This window comes from Equus quagga, chromosome 1 (genome assembly GCF_021613505.1).
Source record: "Equus quagga isolate Etosha38 chromosome 1, UCLA_HA_Equagga_1.0, whole genome shotgun sequence".
Classification (NCBI taxonomy): Eukaryota; Metazoa; Chordata; class Mammalia; order Perissodactyla; family Equidae; genus Equus; species Equus quagga.
The window spans coordinates 11,644,006-11,666,545 of record NC_060267.1 but is presented as its reverse complement, the minus strand read 5'-3'; the positions used below and the strand labels follow the sequence as shown (position 1 = coordinate 11,666,545).

At 40.1% G+C, this 22,540-nt stretch overlaps 1 protein-coding gene across 1 annotated transcript; it reads right to left on the bottom strand.

Moving 5' to 3' along the window:
* Positions 1-1,804: 1,804 nt before the first annotated feature.
* On the bottom strand, positions 1,805-21,866 carry PTGES3 (prostaglandin E synthase 3). Its single transcript, XM_046673526.1, has 8 exons — positions 21,511-21,866; positions 8,964-9,077; positions 8,745-8,814; positions 8,137-8,235; positions 7,466-7,555; positions 3,897-3,959; positions 3,012-3,036; positions 1,805-2,708 (listed from the first exon to the last, which is right to left on the bottom strand). Coding segments are annotated over exons 1-8 (483 nt in total). The 5' UTR covers positions 21,513-21,866; the 3' UTR covers positions 1,805-2,688.
* Between the last annotated feature and the right edge of the window lie 674 nt (positions 21,867-22,540).

The following is a 22,540-nucleotide window of genomic DNA, read 5'->3' as shown; positions in this document are numbered from 1 at the left end:
ATTAAAAAAACGCAAAATGAGGGCCGTCCTGGTGGCATAGCAGTTAAGTACACACGTTCCGCTTCGGAGGTCAGGGGTTTGCCAGTTCAGATCCTGGGTGCGGACATGGCACCGTTTGGCACATGTAGAGGAAGATGGGCACCGATGTTAGCTCAGAGCCAGTCTTCCTCAGGAAAAATCAGGGGATTGGCAGCAGTTAGCTCAGGGCTAATCTTCCTCAAAAAAAACCCCCAAATGGACAAAACTATAATAGACACTACCCCCCATTCAAACAAAAACTCACCCAAGTGATCCTCTCCCCAACTAAGTCTTTAAAGCAATAGTAATTAGAGTTCAGATTTGAAATACAGAGCCAAACAGCTCTCCTGAAGCTTCTGGCCTGTCGTTTCATCTTTCAGCATGAAATACTCAAGTTAGAGGGACCAGGTATCATGCACAAGGTTTACAACCTGACTGAGCAATAAGGGTTAATGAAATCTCATTCAAGTGTTTGAAAACAAGATAGATTTTAAAAGCTGTAAGGACTTCAGCAGACAGGATGGAATCAAAAACCTATCAAGCTATACTTAATGCTATGGCCTAACAGCTGGCAGTAAGCCACTGAATTCTTAAGGAATCTTTAACTTCCAGAACTTGCATATAAAAAGTTTTTCACAAGAATGGAACTAAAACTATAAGGGTTTTTGAACTTTTTTAAGTTTTCCCCTGAAGCTAAGAACTACACCACTTATCAGTAGTACTGATACCTTTGGCATGCTCCAGAGAAACGAGACCAAGTTTAAAATAATTTTTTAAAAGTACAGAAGTTCATGGGGGCCAGCCAAGTGGCATGGTGGTTAAGTTCATGCACTCTGCTTCAGGAACCCAGGGTTCACTGGTTTGGATCCTGGGTGTGGACCTGCACATTGCTCATCAAGCCATGCTGTGCCAGAGTCCCACATACAAAATAGAGGAAGACTGGCAAGAGATGTTAGCTCAGGGACAATTTTCTTCACAAAAAAGGGCAAAAGAAAAAAGTACGTAAGTTCAAACACACTTCCCAATGTGGAAAGACCTAGGGCTTTGAGGAAATTGCATTCCTTTAACAGGACCAGAACCCAAATTAATCTTCTCTAATATTAACAAAACAGTTGAATGGCATGTGTTGTTATGCCCAGGGCCCCAGGAAGGTAGGAAGATTTTCTAGTTGTAGTATAAGAAAATGGTTTTGAATATCATTCTGAAGAGTCATATACTTAACAGCGGAAGGAAAAAAGGTTGTTTTCCCTTCTAAATACCGGTAATACTCTATGCATATCTATTACTGCATTTCCTCCATCTATCAAGTTTTTGTTCAATGTCTGTCCCCTGGCCTAGCCTGTGAGCTCCCTGGGCAGAGCAATTATCTGAAGGATTAATCTTTGTATCCCTCACACGTAAGACTGCCTGTTAACACAGGTCCTTAATGTCTGACATAAAGAAGTACTGAAATAGCAAGCATTTTTATGCTAAGACAAATACCTGTAAATTGGAAGGAATAAAAACTGCCAAAATGCAGAAGCTCAAAGATTTAGAGGAGGACAACACATTTAGTTTTATTTCAATCAAATCACAACACTTTCTTTTCCAACTGCTGCAAAGTGCATCTACAATTCTGTATTACAGATCCACTTTTAAAAGGTTTCCTGTAACATTACAGCAAGCCTCTTTTTTTCAAACAGAGGAATATTCCCAAACTCTTCCTCAAGTAAAAATAAAAACTCCATTCCAGTAAATGGTAATACATGAAATTACAGTAAACCAGACACTTAAAAGGACAGCCAAAAAGTCTTCCAACAGTTTATTAGAAAGAATGTAGACATTTAAAAAAAAATCCCCACTGTCATGAACATAAATTGAGGTTTTCAGCCGCAGTACAAGCTGAATCAAAGAAAGAAATAAAAAATCCAATAGTGTATTAACATTTTTTTCCCTCACTTGCCATACTGACAGTGCAAATACAAATTTGGTCTAAATGTACAGACTCTTCAAGCAACAATATACAGCCTTTCTTTGTCCTCCACACTAAGAGATGTAAAAGTTTAAGGGTCAAACAATACCAAATGTACAGGCTTCAAAAACCATCTAAGTTAGGGCATTCACTAATTTTAGCTAAGATACATCTGGAACACTGACAAGTGATCACTTACATACAATAATGTGAAGTAAATTTTTTGAAAAATAAAACTTTAGTGGAACAATCCTTAAGGATATACCAGAGGAACAATAGGTTACCAGTTTAAAGTATCAACCAATTTGTTTCAGCCACTTTGAGTCCATGTTCTAAAATCTAAAATTTAGTTATCCTTCCCTAAGCCGAGAGCTTCCTATCATGTCAGTATCTATGTTATGAAGTAAAGGAGACTTAGGTGAAATGTTTTTATTTATCACAACTGCTGTATCAATTGCCTAGGACCTCAACAGCATCATGAAAGTCTGGGAAATGTTCATGCATAAGGTTATTGCCTTAGCTGACTTAAAAGTGCCCCATACAATGGTACATATCAACCCTTACTGAAGCCTTTAAAAAAACAAACAGGTTGAAAAATGGGTTAAAGGAGGCAAATACAGCATCTGCCTTTAGAGCTATCAACTCAGGAATTCTCTCAATTATGAAATCTTGCAGAGAAGTTATTTTTCTTTTTCAAAATCCGGTGACGGTAACATTCCTTACTCCAGATCTGGCATTTCTGAAAGGGTATTAAAAACATTAGTATCAAGTATAAGGGAATAATCTACCAAAACTTCAAAGTTTTACAGGAAAAGCAGTCAACAATAGAGTTAAACAGTTTCTAGCAAATTAATAGGTTGTCTTTTTTTTGAATTTCAATCTCGAATCATTCAAATTTCTGTTTTGGTTATTTATTAGAGACCATAAAGAAATAATCATTTTTCTTCCAAGAACTGTAAAGAAATTAACTTCTCTACTTTGAGAGTTTGGTCTATGATGTGAAACATCACTGTGCAAACATACTTTTTACAAAGACACTTACTTTCGTCATCACTGTCTTGTGAATCCTGCAAAGGGGAAATAAAAAATGTTACGAAGTTGATCAAATATTCCTCTGCTAACTGAATAGTTTGTCTAAAAAAGCTGAAGCACTATACTTTTGACTAAGGTAGCAAAGATATGTAGTTATATCAAGTCTATGAATTTAATCAATGGACTTAAGAACACGTTTACATATGATGAACTGATGTACAGCTGAGGATCTATCTTCCTGTACGATGTGTGCCTTCTGGTGGGAACTGAGCCCACCCTTTAAATCCCTTCCTATCCAACCAGACTGAATCTTGTATAAAATGGTTTCTCTTTTCTTGGCATTCAATGGAAGAGAAAAATGGCTCAATATTAAGACCACTGGGCTGACAGAAGACAATGAACTCTAATCCTGGCTGTTGAACTGTCAAAAAGTATCTTCCAACTTGTATTGAAAACTTTCTTAAAGATGTTAACAGGATGCCAGAGGGGGGAATGTTGAGAAGAGTGGTCCAGTATATCCTACTCCTATAGATTTCACAATGTCCATCTGTTTACTATAGTCTCTGGCCAATCCTGCTGTAAAAACCTGTTTAACTTTGTCAAAATAATCTCCAAATGAACTCTTGACTGAATAATGTGTGTGATGCCTCTATGCAATGACTCTTGAAATCTGGTCCCTTTAAGAATAATCCGTGGGACACCAATTTCCTAATAGGTACCTGTCCCTAAAAAAATGGGCACATTTAAGAAATTCCTTTTCTTTGTATTTTTTAGGAAAAAAACCAACAATAAGTGGCAAAAAAAAAAAAAGCAATCTTGAATCTATAGAAAACAACCTGTAAATACATTGTTTCTTACTATTTAAGTAAACAGAGAAAAGAATTTGTAGACTTACATCATCTGCTCCATCTACTTCTGGTAAATCTACATCCTCATCACCACCCATGTTGTTCATCATCTATTTGAAGTGTAAAAATTAGTTTTAAAAATGATGTTAAATTAAGCCCTAATTATTAGGTTGCACGCTCCAGAATAAACCTTAAACCTGTCATAAATTTCCACCAATGAAAAAAGCAAAACAAATGTTTTAAGTACCTTCCTTTCTGGAAAAGGTAGATTATAGGTAACGACATAAAATCCTGAAAACTTGTAGGGAAGATAAGACTAAGTTCTCATCAAAGAAAAATGAAGTTATTAAAATTCATCCAGTAAAGTGTCTATATATCATGTAGAAATTAATCACCCAAATCCTGAATAGGAGTTACCTCTGGTGGCTAAGGAAAAGAATGAGATTTATCTGTAGTTGTAGTTTTGTATTTTAAGCTAAGAGGCATGTCTTTTAAGCAGTCTCACTAGAGTTTTAAATATTTTGAAGAACCAGTAAGTGATTTAAAACAAAGTTCTTCGGGATGATTTGTATAAAAGGCCTGAATATTGAATCAAAGGCTAAACAGCAGTAACTAAAAACAGAAAACAGGGGCTGGCCTGGGGGCAGGAACCGGTTAGTTCATGTGCTCCGCTTGGGCAACCTGGGGTTCACATATTCGGATCCTGGGCAAGGACCTGCGCACTGCTTATTAAGTCATGCTGTGGTAGGCGTCCCACATATAATGTAGAGGAAGATGGGCACAGACATTAGCTCAGGGCCAGTCTTCCTCAAAAACAAAAACAGAAGGGGCTGGCCCTGTGGCCGAGTGGTTAAGTTCAAGTGCTAAGCTTTGGCAGCCCAGGATTTCACTGGTTTGGATTCTGGGCGCAGACAAAGCATCAATCATCAAGCCAGGCTGAGGCAGCGTCCCACACGCTACAACTAGAAAGACCCACAACTAAAATATACAACTATGTACTGGGGGGCTTTGGGGAGAAGAAGGAAATTAAATAAATAAATAAAATCTTGGGGCCAGCCCCGTGGTGCAGCGGTTGAGTGCACACATTCCACTTCTCGGCAGCCCAGGGTTCACCGGTTCAGATCCCGGATGCAGACATGGCACCGCTTGGCAAGCCATGCTGTGGTAGGCATCCCACATACAAAGCAGAGGAAGATGGGCACGGATGTTAGCTCAGGGCCAGTCTTCCTCAGCAAAAGGAGGAGGATGGCAGCAGATGTTACTTCAGGGCCAATTTTCCTCAATAAATAAATAAAAATTTAAAAAAAAAAAAAAAAGAAACATTAATTCTTAAAAGAAAAGGTACATAGGGGCTGGCCCCGTGGCCGAGTGGTTAAGTTCACGTGCTCTGCTGCAGCGGCCCAGGGTTTCGCCAGTTTGAATCCTGGGTGCGGACATGGCACCGCTCGTCAGGCCATGCTGAGGCAGTGTCTCACATGCCACAACTGGAAGGACCCACAAATATGTACTGGGGGGCTTTGGGGAGAAAAAGAAAAAAAAAAAAGGTACACAGTGTGGAAAATACCCTCATATATGTAAACACTCTTATAAGCTTACAGTGAACTGGGACTAACAACAAAGCGTACTTACATGAAGTAACTCATTTCCCATCTTTATTGTTTGATCATATAGTAGTGTATTCTTTAAACAGGTACAAATAACCAAAGACTGAACTATTATCAGATGGGGAAGGACTTATCTCCCCAAGTTAACAACTTTTCTATAACAGTTAAATTTTTTAAAACTTAAAATATGTACATAACCATGCAAAATTTCATAAACAAAAATCAAAGTCTTCAAAGATAGACGTTTACTTGAACTTTAGAGTTAGAAGGGGCCTTACAAAGATACCTAGTCAAATCTCTCCGTATAAAAATTCTGGGCAATCTAGTCTTTTTTTTTTCTTTGGCACCTGAGCTAACAACTGTTACCAATCTTTTTTTTCTTTCTTTTTTTTTTTATTGCTTTTTCTCTCCAAATCACCCCAGTACATAGTTGTATATTTTAGTTGTGGGTCCTTCTAGTTGTGGCATGTGGGTTGCCACCTCAACATAGCCCGATGAGCCGTGCCATCTCCGCACCAGGATATGAACTGGCGAAACCCTGGGCCACCACAGCAGAGCACGTGAACTTAACACCTGGCCACGGGGCCAGCCCCTGGGCAATCTAGTCTTGAATAATATGAGTAACAAAGCATTTCCCTGCATCTCAAGATGCTGTTGAACACTTCCATTAAATTTCTTTGAGCAGGAAAAATGCTCAAAAAATGTGCCAAGCACAATGCTAGCAGCTCAGGATACAATGGTAATAGAGAATTGAATATATTCAAGAACTATTTAGGAGGTAAAAAAACCCAAACAAACAGAAAAACAGGGCCAGCCCAGTGGCGCAACGGTTAAGTGAGCACGTTCCACTTTGGTGGCCCAGGGTTCACCGGTTTAGATGCCAGGCGCGGACATGGCACCACTTGGCAAGCCATGCTATGGTAGGCATCCCACATATAAAGCAGACGAAGATGGGCATGGACGTTAGCTCAATGCCAGCCTTCCTCAGCAAAAAGAGGAGGATTGGCAGCAGATGTTAGTTTACGGCTGCTCTTCCTCAAAACAAACAAACAAACAATAAGCACAACAAAACACAGAGCAACAAAGATAGCAGTTAATGTTCTACTGGATAGAGACAGAGTGAAAGAGAACAATGTTAAGAAGTTGTGAATCATACAGCTGAGTAAATAGGGGCTCAATTACTACAGGTAAGGAATAGCATAGTTGAGGAGAATCACATGAATACCATTATCCTCCCTTCTCTCTTTTGAAATCAAGATGCCAGAGCCATGTAAAGAGAGATGTTAAATAAGCAGTTGTATACAAGAAGCCGGAAACTTACTCCTTGATCTCTTAGTTTTCGAAGAAGAAATATAAACCAAGTCCAGTCAATTAAAATTTCAAATTGCAATGAGAAACAGATTTCATGGGAATACCTTCAACTTACAACCTAATGTTCTCTTTTCTGGTCAGCTTTACTGCAGTACATTTGATAAGGTCTATTCCACCTAAAGGGAGATCAATGATTTTTTGCCTTTGGCCATGGTAATATGTATTTGGGTGACATCTTGGAAAAATAGGCTTATTTAAACCCTTTCCTTGATTTTGCAAACTAAAACATCCCTACATACTACTACTCATGCACATTTCACCATGATTAATGTCTTTAAAGGTTTATTTTCCTATCACATGACTCTAAAATGCAAGCCAATTGCTGTATTCATGCTCCTAAAAAAAATGTTCTTAAGCTGGAATAAAAACTAGCTGTGTTGCATTGACTGTATGGCTGATTTTTGGTCTTTATACACCAACTTTAGAACTTAACACTACTATTTTAAAAAATCATAAAGGAATGTTAAACGTCAGGATTAAGTAACCAATGTTACAATCTTACTTGGTTTTTACTGCAGAATGGCTTTGAAAGTAAAATAATGCATGTATCAAATAACACTAGGTGCTTTAAAACCAAATTAAATTGACTACATAGAAATGTATTGGGAGAAAGGTGGAAGAATACATTTAAAAGAACTTACCTCAGAGAAACGATCAAAATTAGACATGTCTTCATCTGAATCATCTTCCCAGTCTTTCCAATTATTGAAGTCCACACTAAGCCAATTAAGCTATAGACCAACACAAACATCACCCTGTGATTAGGTTAACTTGCACTCACTGGCATGTAACTCAGAACTACATTTCTTGAACTGCGGGCTCATACTCACTAGTGAAGCATGGAATTAGCACAAAAAAAGTAGACTGGAAAATGAGAGTGAAGTCAAATGCAACAATGGTAAATACAGTTTCATGAAGCTTCTTTCACAGCTGTTAAACAAACCTACTTTTTAAAAACAACCAAAATTCACTGGTAGGAACTATTCTCAGATTATTTGAGTAACTTATTTTTTGGGGGGGTAAGCACTGAAATATACTCCCATGTGATACCTGAGTAATTTATGAAGGCTTCTAAAGCAAAGTCTGCCTCTTGAATGCAAAAGATTCTGCATCAACAAACGACTGATCTTACTCTGACCACACTTGGTTTTAAGTTAAAACTAATAAATCTCAAAGTAAAGAAAAACATACACAACACCAAGGCTTTAATACTACTACGCTATAAACAAAAATACCATATTCCTCATACCAAATATATCTTTTATTACTTAAAATAAAAATATTAAACTTTCAAAAAAAGTAAGAAACCTACCTTTGCCCTTTCTTTTGTTAACCTTGGCCATGACTGGCCAGATTCTCCTTTTCGTAAACAACATAAAATTGATCTGTCCGTTCTTTTATGCTTGGAATCCTAAAAACGAAAACAAAGCACCACTTCACTATTTAACCTCTCCAGTATCACTATGGGTTAGAAAGTAGCTTATCATTTCTCACCGCTCCATTCTCTGCCTACACTTTCTCTAAACTCAAACAAAATCCCCTAGACTAAAAATTCCATAAGCTATTCAATTGCAAAAAAAAGAAGAAAGAAAGAAAAAAACACCATTCTTCCTCCCTGCACAAGGTGAATAAAACCTTCAAAAAAAATTAACTAAACACAATGCAATAGTAGAACAGTTTAACAATTCCATACTTAGGTAAGACAAGCCTCAAGAGTACTGCCCTCAGTCCAAACAGTGATAACAAGAACAAAAACAGACTTGGAAAAGTAGTTAGGAGGAGGAAAATATTGCAAAATATGCCTAGTTAGCCTCTGAACTGTTAAGAAAAACAGAATTAGTGCCTATTGCTAAAGAGTATTTAAGAGCATGCCCATTTCCTCATGATTTAAACAGGGATTAAAGCATCAAGACTACTTACATTTGGATCAATACTGTGAAAAAGATCAATTTCATTTAAATGTTTAAAATTATCACTTCCTCCAAGACAACTGTATTAAAAAAAAAGGAAAAAAAGGAATGAGCCTCTTCAAAGAGGTAAAGATTAGTAATAACTTCAGTGAAAACACAAAACAAGCAAACCAAAGCTACTGCTGTCTGAAACAAGCTTTTTACCCCATGATGTAAAATGGTAATTTACCTGAATGTAAGTTTGGATTTTTCAAAATTTACATTAACGTCTTTACTGTCTTCAACACAAAATTCAATGAAGACATAGTCCCTTCGATCATACCACTTTGCAGAAGCAGGCTGCCTACAAAGAGATAAAATTAGACAAAGTTAAGCTGGAATTCATTAAGTGAATATTTACATAACCTCCAAAGTCTAGCACATAAGTAATATATTTCTCTACTCCACTAGACCATTGATTATCTTGAGGCAGTTCGAAACAGAAACTACATTTTTACTCCAACAGCTGCATTCAAAATTAAAACACAATGATACTCATTTCAAAATAGGAAAGATTTAAAAAACAAAAACAATACTCAATAGAGTTAGCCCTTTAGGTAGCCCTGCCAAAATTTATGCGCTACTCCTTTAGAGTCCTGCTCCTAAAATTTAACTTGACAGACTTAAAAAAATCAGACAGAAGTAATCCACTGTCAACCGAAATACAGTATTCAACATTTCTACTTACAATGCTAGAAACGGGGGGTGGGGGGAGAATTAAAAAGTACGAGAAATGACAGTATTTGTCCTCAAAAAAGTCTCATCTGCAGCTTATTTCTGACTATATAAAAAGCAACCTTTTTGTTTTCTGCGCAACCAAATCCTAACAAAATTCTATGATTCTAACTAATGACATTAGATAAAGAATTAAACTTCTTCCTTTTTTTTTGTTGGAGGAAGATTAGCCCTGAGCTAACTGCTGCCAATCTTCCTCTTTTTGCTGAGGAAGCCTGGCCCTGAGCTAACATCCATGCCCATCTTCCTCTACTTTAAATATGGGACGCCTACCACAGCATGGCTTTTGCCAAGCGGTGCCATGTCCGCACCCGGGATCTGAACCGGCAAACTCCGGGCCTGTGAGAAGCGCAGAACGTGCGAACTTAACTGCCATGCCACCGGACCGGCCCCAGAATTAAACTTCTTTACAGCCTCATCTTTTACCCTATCTATACATGTATCCAATATATACTATACCAGAAGCATCCTGCAGTATTTGCTCTTTCCTTATTATTCATCTGCTCCCGTTCCCTGCCAATATAGCCCAGTCATCTTCATAGTGTCAGTAAAGCTCTACCCATCCATTAAGTTTTAGAACATGGCTAAAAGACTGCTAGAAGCAAATACAGTCAAACATGGTTAATAGGTGATAAAGATCATATATGGTAAATACTTGAAAAATTTTCTTTGTAATCCTTAGACAAGTTAGACAAGTATTTGCATATGCACAACAATTCCTAGAAGAATTCTCACACACACACACACACACACACACACACACATATTAATTAACAGCTAAAGAACGAGCCAGAAAGATGACCAGGGAAAGGAAATAGAACTACATCTTTCAACTGTTTCAATTATTTTTTTTAAATAAGCCTGTGCTGCTTTAATAACCTAAAAATTAAAGTTCCTGTCTATACAGGAATTCTTTGTATTTTTTTGCAACTTTTCTATGACCCTAAGATTTCAAAATAAAAGTAAAAAAATATTAGTTATATGTTCAAACACTACTCACGAATCGACTCAAGTGCAAGGAATTGTTTCCAAGCTCTGAAATCCCCAACCTTAAGGAGTAGCAGTTTAAAGTCCCTTCTATAAATAAAAAGTTGTAGCCAACTGCTCAACATTTTCACACAACTGTTCAACTTTACTAGTCATGCTCCACTCTGGAACATTGATATCAGATCCAAAGTAGGCTACAAATTATAAATGGCAATTTCTAAAGTCTAAATACCAGCAAATCAGCAAGCGTAAACCCATTTCTTTACACATCTACTGGCAGATTTAAAAAAAGAACAGAAAGACAACAGGATTTTTAAATGCCTCTGAAAAAGACATCTAACCAAACTTCTGTGGACTGAGAAATCACAACTTCTAATATAAGAATGTCAATACAGCTAATAAACAATTTAGGAGTTTTATAAATAGGTCACAACAGAACACATTATTTCTAGCTCATTTTCTTGCCAAAACAGTACTCTCAATACGTGGTAACATGTTCTGCCTTTAACTGAAAATATTTGGTAACTTAATAGATAATTAAGACTTTAAATGACTAGGTTCACAGATTTTCAAATTCAAGTGACCAGATAAGCCCTACTTTTTAAAAGTAATAATGATTACCATGTGGGGCAATGAACACCCCAGTGCCAAAATACTATTTCCAACTAAAATGAACCAGAATTTCTACAGAGAAATGGCTGACCTCAGGCCTGAGGTGGGAAATATAAATTAGATTGGGACATCTTGTTGTGCAAGTGAAGCTATTAAAGAGAATGAGGTCAGCCAAAACAGGAGGCAACAATTAGGATCGCTCCCCTTGGCCAAGGACAACTTGATCATCATAAAGAATGACTGCAAATTGATTCCAAAATATTGAATATAAAAACTCTTTGTATTGATTAAAAGAATTTAAAGAAAAACTACCCACAATTCTGGATCACGAGAAGATGCTACAGCTCCAATTCTTTACAAATTGGCAATGAAAGAGAAAAAATTGGGCATTTTTCCTTCTTTTCCTTTATGACCCTTTATTTATAACTAAATAGGACCAGTTCATGAAGGAGACTTCTTTACAGAATTCAAGCTTTGGTGTGGAATAGAACATGGGGGAAAAATTGACATTTTGCAACCCTTAAACTGACTTGGCAGTGACCATCAGTGGTGAACCCACTAACAATTAAATGAACAGCTGATAAAGAACTTACAATCTTAGTATCACTAAAATCGAGACAATCAGACATATACCTCCCAATTTGATGCAACATGATATATTCCACAGTAAACTTAATTCCAGTCTACAGGAAATATGAGGAAAAGGAAGAAGTTAAATGATACCCTGAGAAAGTGATAAATGCAGAATACCATTTCTTAAAATCAATGGCATAAAGGGGGGAAACTGCCCTAGATTAAAAAAGACTTATCAAGGGGCTGGCCCGGTGGCGCTGTGGTTAAGTGCACATGTTCTGCTTCGGCGGCCCAGGGTTCGCTGGTTTGGATCCCAGGTGCGGACATGGCACCGCTTGGCAAGCCATGCTGTGGTAGGCATCCCACATATAAAGCAGGGGAAGATGGGCATGGATGTTAGCTCAGGGTCAGCCTTCCTCAGCAAAAAGAGGAGGACTGACAGAAGTTAGCTCAGGGCTAATCTTCCTGAAGGAATAAAAAGACTTATCAAACAAATGCAATTTATGAACCTAATCTGCTTCTCAACTCAAAAAACTAAATATAAAGATTCTGAAACTGTGCGTGGGCTGGCCCTGTGGCTCAGTGGTTAAGTTCCTGCATTCCGCTCCAGTGGCCTAGGGTTTGGCGGTTCGGATCCCGGGCACGGACCTACACACCACCCATCAAGCCACGCTGTGGTGGCATCCCATATAGAGGAACTAGAATGACTTACAACTATGACATACAACTATACACTGAGGCTTTGGGGAGGGGGAAAAAAAAGATTACTGAAACCGTGGAAATCTGGATACAGACAGTGTATTACACGATATGGAAATTGTTAGTTTTGTCAAATGTGAAAGGCATTGTTTTGATGAAAAAATGTCCATTCAAGACGAAAACTGAAGTATACTGAGTTTAGTATATATATATATATACACGTGTGTGTGTGTGTGTGTGTGTTATTTATTTGTGAGGAAGATTATCCCTGAGCTAACATCCATGCAGATCTTCCTCTATTTTGTATGTGGGATGCCTCCACGGCATGGCTTGATGAGCAGTGTGTAGGTCTACACCTGGGGTCTGAACCCTTGAACCCTGGGCAGCCAAAGCAGAGTGCTTGAACTTAACCACTAAGCCACTGGGCTGGCCCTTATCCAGTCTACTTTAAAATGCCTCAAGAAAGAACAAGGAATAGATAAAGCAATGTGGCAAAGGCCTGAAAAGTGCTGAATGTGGATGATGGGTAGATGAGGATTTATTATATTCATAATATTTAAAAAAAAATAATATTAAATGACTTTGGCATGAAATGCTTTCTTTCTTTGGAGCTAGTCTAATTGTGAAATTGTTATTTAAAAGTTTAAAAAAGCAAGAAAATAAATTTTTCCCATTGAATTAAGAAAACAAAGACTGGGCCGGCCTGGTAGCGCAGCAGTTAAGTGCACACGTTCCGCTTCTTGGCGGCCCGGGGTTCACTGGTTCGGATCCCGGGTGCGGACATGGCACTGCTTGGCAAAAGCCATGCTGTGGCTGGCGTCCCACTTATAAAATAGAGGAAGATGGGCATGGATGTTAGCTCAGGGCCAGTCTTCCTTTAAAAAAAAAAAAAGAAAACAAAACAAAGACTGCACAGCTCACAAAACCTGGCTATGATTGTCCAATTGTCATTTATTCTAAAATCTTGGAAACTGTTGCTTTAATAAAAAGCATTTACTTATTGCCATAGGTTTCCAGACGGTAGATGTTCCTTAAAGAACAACTTTTAATTAACTTAAAAAAAAAATCCATTGGGGCGAAGGGGAGGGTGTAGGTAAGAACAACCCTGTGCTGATACTGACTGAAGCTGAATGGGTACGTGAGCATTCACTGTAGTGGTCTACCTTTCATGTTTGAAAAAATACATAATAAAACTAAGCTAAATCAGTTTCTGTTCCTACTAAGGACATTGGAACCAGAAGAGAATCTTTTTTCTTTCCTCAAATTCACATTATAATCTAGAGTTATATCATTGTTATGGAGTCAACTGTGTCGCCCTCAAATTTCTATGTTAAAGTTCTAAATACCCAGTACCTGAGAAAGTTGACTATATTTGCAGAGGATCTTAAATAAAAAAAAAAAGGTGACTGAGCTAAAATGAGTCTTAGGGTGGGCCACAATCCAAATATACCTGGTGTCCTTAAACAGATTAGGACACAGTTACAAAGGGAAGACCTTGTGAAGACACAAGAGAGAATGGTTATCTGCAAGCCAAGGAAAGAGGCCTGGGGGGCGGGGTGGGGTGGGAATCAACCCTGCTGACACCTTGATCTTGGACTTAACACGTTCCAGAACTGAGGAAATAAATTTCTACTGTTTAAGCCACCCAGTCTCTGGTACTTTGTTATGTCAGCCCTAGCAAACTAATAGAATCATTTTCCAGATAATAAAAACAAAATTAAATGACCTAAATCAAGGGTTAAGCCAGGAGCCAAAAATGGTTTTCATATTTTTAAAGTTACAAAAACAAGAATATGGGACAGTAACATACCTATAGCTGCAAAAACGTTTTTCACCTCTGCACATATTATGTAAATAATCCACTACTTAAAACAAAACAATACCAACAACCCCCACAGCACAGTTCTAAACTTTTGTGCCAAGCTCTTCCAGACTTAACATTAGGGCTATGTCAATTCAAGCAATTAAATTTTGCATAACCTAAAATTCTCCTCTATAGTTTTGACTAAAATTTTTTAGTTTGTCTTGAAAGGACAGAGTGGAAACCATATTTCTTCCCCAAAACAACTGTTAATATGGTAGAATCCGGTGGGTTTTAATCATAATTTGCAGAAAATTATAAGCACCCCTCACTTTAAAAAATGGATGCACTAATGCAATGGTCTGAACACATCCCCCCAAAATTTGTATATTGAAATCCTAATGCTCAATGTGATGGTATTAGAAGGTGGGACCTTTGGGAGGTGCTTAGGTGATGATGTAGAGTCTTCAAGAACGAAATAAGTGCCTTATAAAAAGAGGCTCCAGAAAGATCCCTAGCCCTTTCTACTGTTGTCAGGACACAGCAAGAAGCTATGAACCAGGAAGTGGGCCCTTCACCAGAAAGTAACCATGCTGGTGCCTCGATCTCCGACTTCCAGCCTCCAAAACGGTAAGAAATCAATTTCTTCTGTTTATAAACTACCTGGTCTGTGGTATTTTGTTGCAGCAGCCCATACAGACTAAGACAACTAGTAAAGCTAAATGGAAAAAAATTGCTAAGGCGAATTTCCCAGTTATCATAATTCTTTTGTTTGTTTACCATGTGTAAGGCATACTGAATTATAAAAAACAAAACGCCTCAAGTCTTTTATGAACTGGTAGGACAAGCATATTATACATAATTCGGGGTAAATTAATAAAGTTAAAGTTCAAAAACCAAGTTTAGGGCTAGGTCACAGACGTCCCTGGAGGCAACAGAAAAGAGTTTAGTTTATTCTGTAACTGCACAGTTAAAAAAAAACATTAACTGCAGCTATCATCCCTTTAGAACTTTGAAAATCTTGAGGAAAAAAAAATCCATATACAATAGAATTCTACAGTGTATGACTTGTCTCTAACCAACACTATGGTCAAGGTCCAACATCTTTATTTTCTTTTTCTCTCAGAATTTCCAATATTCAGAAGTTTTTATACAGGCCGACCTGGTGGCCCAGTGGTTAAGTTCGCATGCTCCACTTCGGTGGCCCACGGTTCGAGGTTTGCATCCTGGGCATGGATGTATGCACTGCTCATCAAGCCATGCTGTGACAGCGTCCCATGTGCAAAACAGAGGAAGACTGGCACAGATGTTAGCTCAGGGCCAATCTTCCTCTCCAAAAAAATAATTTTTTTTCTTTACAAGCACATACTCCAGACGATCAGACAGCAAATATAAAACATCTTGAGGTCTGAGCCAGCCCCAGTGGCCTAGTGATTAAGTTTGGCATGCTGTGCTTTGGTGGCTGGGTTTGGTTCCTGGGCACAGACCCATAGGGCTCGTCTGTCAGTGGACAGTTAGTCCTAACCCTCAGTCAAGCACCTCATGTAGCCAAGTCTCATAGCTAAAATACATTTAGAGTTTGAATGTGATACAAGAAACAAACATTTATTGCACACGGTACCAGAAATTGTTCTGGAGGTACAGACAGTCAACAAAACAGACAAAAATACCCACCCTTAAGAAGCTTACATTCAAGTTAGATGAAATTTAGTCCAAATATCATCTAAGAAATATGGAGGTAAAGGGATCAGGTCCATTACTAGACATTGTTTATTTTTCTTAATGTATAAGTAAGTGATATATTATAACATTCTTTGGTTGTTAGTACTTTGAGAAGTAACTTACCTATATTTTTAAGGTTGTAAGATAATGCAAAGTATTAAGATATTCTCTAATAGTACACAATCTCACATACCTTATTCAAAAGTAACTAATGATAGCCCTCTTACAAGTTTATTCTTAATGGAGCATGATGTTTGTCTAAAGTAAAAGATCACTTCGAATTCTAAGATAAAACAGGAATCTGAAGACCAGCTTTTTCCTAGAGCTTGTAGATGTAGGAATAAACTAAACATTTCCAGTAAAGCGGAAAGCTTTTTTTTTTTTTTTTTGGAGGAAGATTAGCCCTGAGCTAACATCTCCTCTACTTTTTATTTTTACGTGGGATGCCTGCCACAGCATGGCTTGACAAGCAGTGCATAGGTCCACACCCAGGATCCGAACCGGCGAACCCCAGGCTGCCAAAGCAGAATGTGCAAACTTAACACCTATGCCACAAGTCCAGCCCTGTGGAAAGCTTCTTAAAGACTAGATTCACTAATCTTTTATACATCCCAGAATATCTTTAAATATCAAGAAAGGTTATAGAAGAAAAATAAAACTCATCAAAACCAAGAAAAAAAAGTCAGCAGTAAAAAAAAAGATGTTATAAAGTTCAGAATTACTGATTTTTTAAAACTAAGTTTGTCAACTGGTCTATCATTTGCAAAAGAGGACCAAGAAACTGGTAAAATCTATTTGTACTAAGTCAGAAATGATATGGAAACATGAAAATTCTGCTATGGAAAAAGAAAAAGTAGTTCCAGGTTCACAGAGTGACCAATTTTTCCTTAAGTATTAACAAAAGCCCTGCCTAGAATTGTCTAAAACCAAACTCTCTCATACGAATATTTTGTTCAAAGAAACCCCAAGATACACTTCTCCTATTTCCAGATCTTCTGTATGTCAGCTGTACTACTACGTAAACTTTCTGGAAAGGTGATCTGAATAGACCTGCTAGTCCTGTGGTTTCCAAATTATGTGCCAAGGTCCCTCAGGGTACTATACAGGGCTGCCACAGGATATTTTAAATTTGAGAGGAATTCAGTGATACTCAATCTCAGTCACGACACCAAGTGGTTCAGTTTCAACAGCAGATTGCACTACATCCCTCTCCATTAAGTTTCATTTTTTGCAAAGCTGGATTTTGGTGGTTTCTATGATTAAAAAAAAAAAGGCACCCACAAAAAAAATCAATGGGGAACAGGAATTTAACTCAAAGCATCCAATCTGATTTCAAGGTGGAAGAAGTTACACAGTGCCCAAAAGGCACACTTTCCAATAGTAATTATGGTCATACAAGAAACTATGTTTTTCTTTCAATTTACGTGTTCTAGTTTTACCAAGAGCACTGGGGCCATTAAGACAAAATACTTAAGTTGTTGGGACCCAACTAATAAATGGAACTGTTAGCTTACTCCTTTTGGCCTAGCAGCACCATTAAAACAAACAAAAAACTACTAAGACACCAAGGGAGTGAACCAAGAACTTTCATGAACCTCTGTGCTAGTTCCTTTACTTGGTAATTTGCACTCTAATACATAAAGGTGAAAGCTGTTTTCAAAGATACTATTCCTCCCCTAAAACTTAGTGCCTTTCTTTCAAGCAACTCTATGACCTTCCCACTTTTCAACTTTTGTGCATACATCCTTTTAACATCCCCAAAGCAGACAAAATAATTTTTCTTCATACATACAAAACTCAAACAAGGTCAATCTCTCATTGCCTCCATTACAAGCAAATTTCAGAGCCTCAGGGCTTTGTTACTATGTGTCAAGAAGTAGCTAGGGGCCAGCCCCATGGCTGAGTGGTTAAGTTCTCCCGCTCTGCTTCAGCCGCCCAGGGTTTTGCCAGTTCGAATCCTGGGCACAGACAGGGCAATGCTCATCAAGCCATCCTGCGGCCGCATCCCACATGCCACAACTAGAAGGACCCACAACTAAAAGTACACAACTATGTACCAGGGGGCTTTGGGAGAAAAAAGAAAAACAAAATCTTAAAAAAAAAAGTAGTAGCACAGGTTTTAACAAAAGCAGTAGTTTAGATAAATAAAACTGAACTGCAGAGACACGGTTATTTATTTGAAAATTAAAGCACCACTTGAAATTAGTCTTTTTTTTTTCTTGAGGACGATTAGCCCTGAGCTAACTTCTGCCAGTCCTCCTCATTTTTGCTGAGGAAGCCTGGCCCTGAGCTAACATCCGTGCCCATCTTCCTCTACTTTATATGTGGGACGCCTACCACAGCACGGCGTGCCAAGTGGTGCCGTGTCCACACCCGGGATCCCAACCGGAGAACCCCGGGAAGCTGAGAAGCGGAACGTGCGAATTTAACCGCTGCACCACCGGGCCGGCCCTAGTCTCCCTTTTTGTAAAATGGAAAAAATAAGACTTCTGCCAGAAATCCTCGGTTTCAATCCTATTTGAGACAGCCTCTTATGTTAGTCGGTGCTGTGTGAATTGATAGTTGAAAAACTAGATCCTAGACCTTAATAATACTAAAAATTTTAGAAACTCCTGTCTGTAACTTAGATCCTCTCAGTACACAAAGATAACTAAACATGCCGAGTCGGAAATGGCCCCAACATTAACTTTTTGGCAATAAACTATGGCTACATGTGAAGATCAACTATTGCACAGAAAATCCACAACAGCACATTTGATTTGACTTTGGGACACAACATGGAGGACGGTATACTACCGGTTTAAAGTACTGGCATCTTCCTGGAAAATGAAAACTTCAAAGGTGTTCTGGAGAAGTGGGGAAATGAGGCTCAATTTAAAATCTATCACTGCTACTCCATACAGTAAATTACAAAAAGTTTACTACAACACACTTTGTATTTCTGTAGCAAACTACACTAGATGCAACAATTCTTAGTTTAAGAACTCAGATAAAATAGGATCTTAAGCGTTTAAGAGCTAGATTGATTCTAAACAGTTGATATTACAAAGGTATTGTTTCCTGGGAAGTGACGATCACTAACCACCTAAGATCACAAAATGATATAGCTTCTAGAAGATTTCAAAAGTGACAAAATACAATTAAACAGGAGAATCTTATTAACAACGCATACTGGTCTGCACTCCAGTGATTTGCCACTTCCAGTTTCTACTGCCTTCTAGTTAAAGTCTAACCAGGCATAGAAAAAAAGAAAATCCAGTTGCCAGGTTACAGTGGTTAGGAAATCAACACCGAACAAAGACCATCATCCGTTACTTTTCCCTAACTTTTAGAAGTTAACCATATACCACACGCTCACTATTACAATTTGTTTTGGACACAAACACTGATTTTATTTTGGGGTCTCAATCCTACAAAGCTGAGTGATGGCGAAGTAATTAAGATTTTAACCAATGTTAGAAATAGTCACAATACGTTTCTGGGCAATTTATTAATTTAAGTACAGGACACCAAGAAGAATGACTTCAACTACCTTAAAACTAAATAAAAAATTTTACTTTATATCCATTGTTAGCAGGTCCAACTTAGAACCAACTACAATGCTTAATTTAAAAAAAAAAAAAGGAGCACCCCTGCAGAGAGTTTAGGCAGGTCTTAAACAGGGAAGAGGGGTCCTAAAATCCCAGCTTTGTCCAAGGTAGGCGAAAGGCTGAGCTTTTACGTAAGCTGCTAGACAAAACTAAAAACACGATTAAAAGAAATTTACTTAGGAAATCACTACTAAAGAACATTCGAAGGAGAAAAAACAAACCCTAAAACCCTTAAAATATCCAGCATGTCTTTGTCCACATCTAAAAAAATATTTATAGGAGACATCAACGAAACGAACCCCTATCAGCCAAATTCTTCCTAGGACTATATGACCGATTAAAAATTCTTCCCAGTTCAAATAACTGGCTCATAATATTCTTGTAAATTCATTCATTAGTTCAATAAAATCCCCTAAAAAATTTGCAAGATGGCATATATTGAATATTTTAAAGAGGATCAGATTTATCTGGTGTCTTCAAAACACTCATTTTGAAAGTAACATTCTTTTACTTACAGACTGCTTTTTGGAATATTCAGTCACACTTTTCACCTTTTAATCTATCTACATAAGTTAACGTTCCTCACGTTTTATGTGACCTCCCTTAAGTGTTTCTATTTCAAACCAAATTAAACATTATTTCTTCGTGAAAAGATATTTTGTTTGGCTTCATTCATCTATCAAATGTTGGTAATGCTTCATTTTCTTCTCAGATACTTTAAGACCGACAATCCTGCTGCATTATTTGGAGGAGAGCTTTCAAAGGGAAAATCAAAACTGTTTTACATAAATTAAAATCTTCTACCTAGGTATCACTTTTGGGGGGAAAAATCCTTCCAAAATTCTACTATAACCCCTTTACAGTAATAACGCGTCCTTCTCGAGGCTTGTTCTCCGTCATCAATTGGCTGTAGCGTATCCTTTACTTCACCACTTAGATTTCTAGCCGAATATATTCACCGTTAATGTTATTAATTCAATCCTTGAAAGTGCATTACTTGTTATAGGAACAAAAACTGTTCCCCTTCAATTGCTCTCCATACGTAACTTTTAGAGAGCAGTTAGCACCAAAAAACTATAAAACCGGCAGCTTTCCTGAGAAGAAAGTAAGGCCTGGAAGTGGCAGTGCTAAGGATTCGTATTGGGTTAAAATCAACAAGGTTTTCCTTTATCTCAATAAAACTAAGATCGCTAAACAATCTGCGGTCACCTCCACGTAACCAAATGTAAGCTCTTTAAGACGGCAAGAAGGCAATCACATACCTATTTTACCCTTAAACTAGCATAGGACAAGGAAACCTCGTCAGAAGTTTCACACAGAACACAGAAAATGTCCACAAGTATCCTTCCACTCGACACGTGCACGGCCACCTGCTCACGGTAGCTCCTCGCTGCCAGGGACACCGCTGGGTTTTGGCAACCTTCACTCCCTTCAAGGGACTGGAGTTAGGGGAAGACCTGGAAAGACCCTCGCTCGAGAAATCACGACCCCCGAGCGGGAAGGAAGCGGTGGCGCCGGCGCGGCCTCCTCCAGGTGCCTAGCAGTCCCTGTCGCTCTCGGCGGAGGCCGCGCGCGCCCCCGAGGAGCACCCCCAGCTTCTGGGAGCACCCACCACAGGTGCGCTTGGCCCGCGGCCTGGCCCCGGCGCCACAGCGCGGCCGGACCGCACGGCCCAGGACGCCGAGCGGCAACCCACGAGGGCCCACGCCTCCAGGGCGCCCGCATGGCGCGGAGCTCGCGGGAGAGGGAGGCCTGAGACTAGTGAGGGAGAGCAGGGACAACGCGCACTGCCCGCGGGGGAAGCGACCGTCTGGAGGAAAAATGTCCTCCACCCGCCAACAGTAACCGGAACAGGGATCCTGGACCTCCCACCCCCAGGCAAGAACGACCGCCACCACCGAGGGGAGAGCGCCGAGGGGGCCGGGAGCGGGGGAGGGGGAGGCGGCTTCCCGACAGCCCCCAGCACGGCCTCGGCCTCCCTCTGGGGCGACCTTCCCTCGGCCGGGTGGCGCACTCACATCGTGAACGGGGCAGGGGGACGGGCGCACGGGTGGGCGGGCCTCTCGGCGGCAGCTGCTGGGCAGTCGACTCTTCTCCGTTGGCGACTCCGGCGTCTCCTGCCCGGTCGCGGCCTCTTCTCGGTTCCCTGAGGCGACGGCGACGGCGGCGGGCTCGATCAGGGTCCCCAGAATGCACCGCGCGGAGAGAGCGGCTCCTCCGGTCGGGGAGAGGAGGAAAGTGTAGGAAAAGGGGCGCGAGGACGGAGAATGAACGTGCGTGCGTGCGAGCGAGGGGTGGTGAGGCCGGGCGGCGGCTGGTGACGCAGCAAAATGCCCGGGCCCGGCCGCCGCGCGTGCGCACTCTTTGTTTTCGGGCTCCTGCGCGGCTTTCTAGAGATATCTACGGAAAGGGCGGGGCCTCCCAGCTCCTTCGCGATCCTTCCCGGCGCTGGCCCCGCCTCTCGTCCGCTCCCTCCGGCGCGACGCGTTCCCGCCTCTGCTCCCGCGCTCCCCCCTCGCGGCAGAAGACCGTTGGCCGCCTAACCGCTTGGCCGCACGCCTTGGGCGGTCGCCCGGGTGACGGCTGAGGCGGAGAGCCGCGGAGTCGGGAGGCTGGGAAAGGGGGGCCTGGTTCCTCTAGAGGAAGTAAAGCAGCCCACTGAGGAAACGGTGCACCGCAAAAAGATGCGAAAAGCGGTGCAGGTGATAGTTGCGGAAAAGGGCCAACTTCAGAATCCAGGGCCTGGGTCCACCTCGCCGTTGTTCTGAAGGTTGGAGGCCGTGTCCAGGGCCAGCGGAAGGTTGAGGTCCTCGGCTGAGGGGGAACGTTTGCCCTTGGGGCGGGCATTTTCCTCTTCTCTGAGGTATTAGTGCAGTAGGTGAGACAGGAGGGTCATGTGCCTGGGGGGGCTGGGCCGCTCGATCGGTGTCTCCGGGCACATCGGTTGGGGAGGGGTCCCCCGTATGTTTCACCTTCTCTGTGGCACTGGCGCTTGGTGCAGGTACTGGGTTAGGGTCTACTGGGACAGGGTAACCAAGAGAATCAGGA

What these genes read in the sequence shown, in the direction of transcription:
- PTGES3 (XM_046673526.1), bottom strand. An exon ending in AAATCCAAACTTACATTCAG is followed by an intron (nt 8,815 to 8,963) that starts GTAAATTACCAT and finishes TTTTTAATACAG; the next exon opens with TTGTCTTGGAGGAAGTGATA. An exon ending in TTCACAGTATTGATCCAAAT is followed by an intron (nt 8,236 to 8,744) that starts GTAAGTAGTCTT and finishes TTTCGTTTTTAG; the next exon opens with GATTCCAAGCATAAAAGAAC.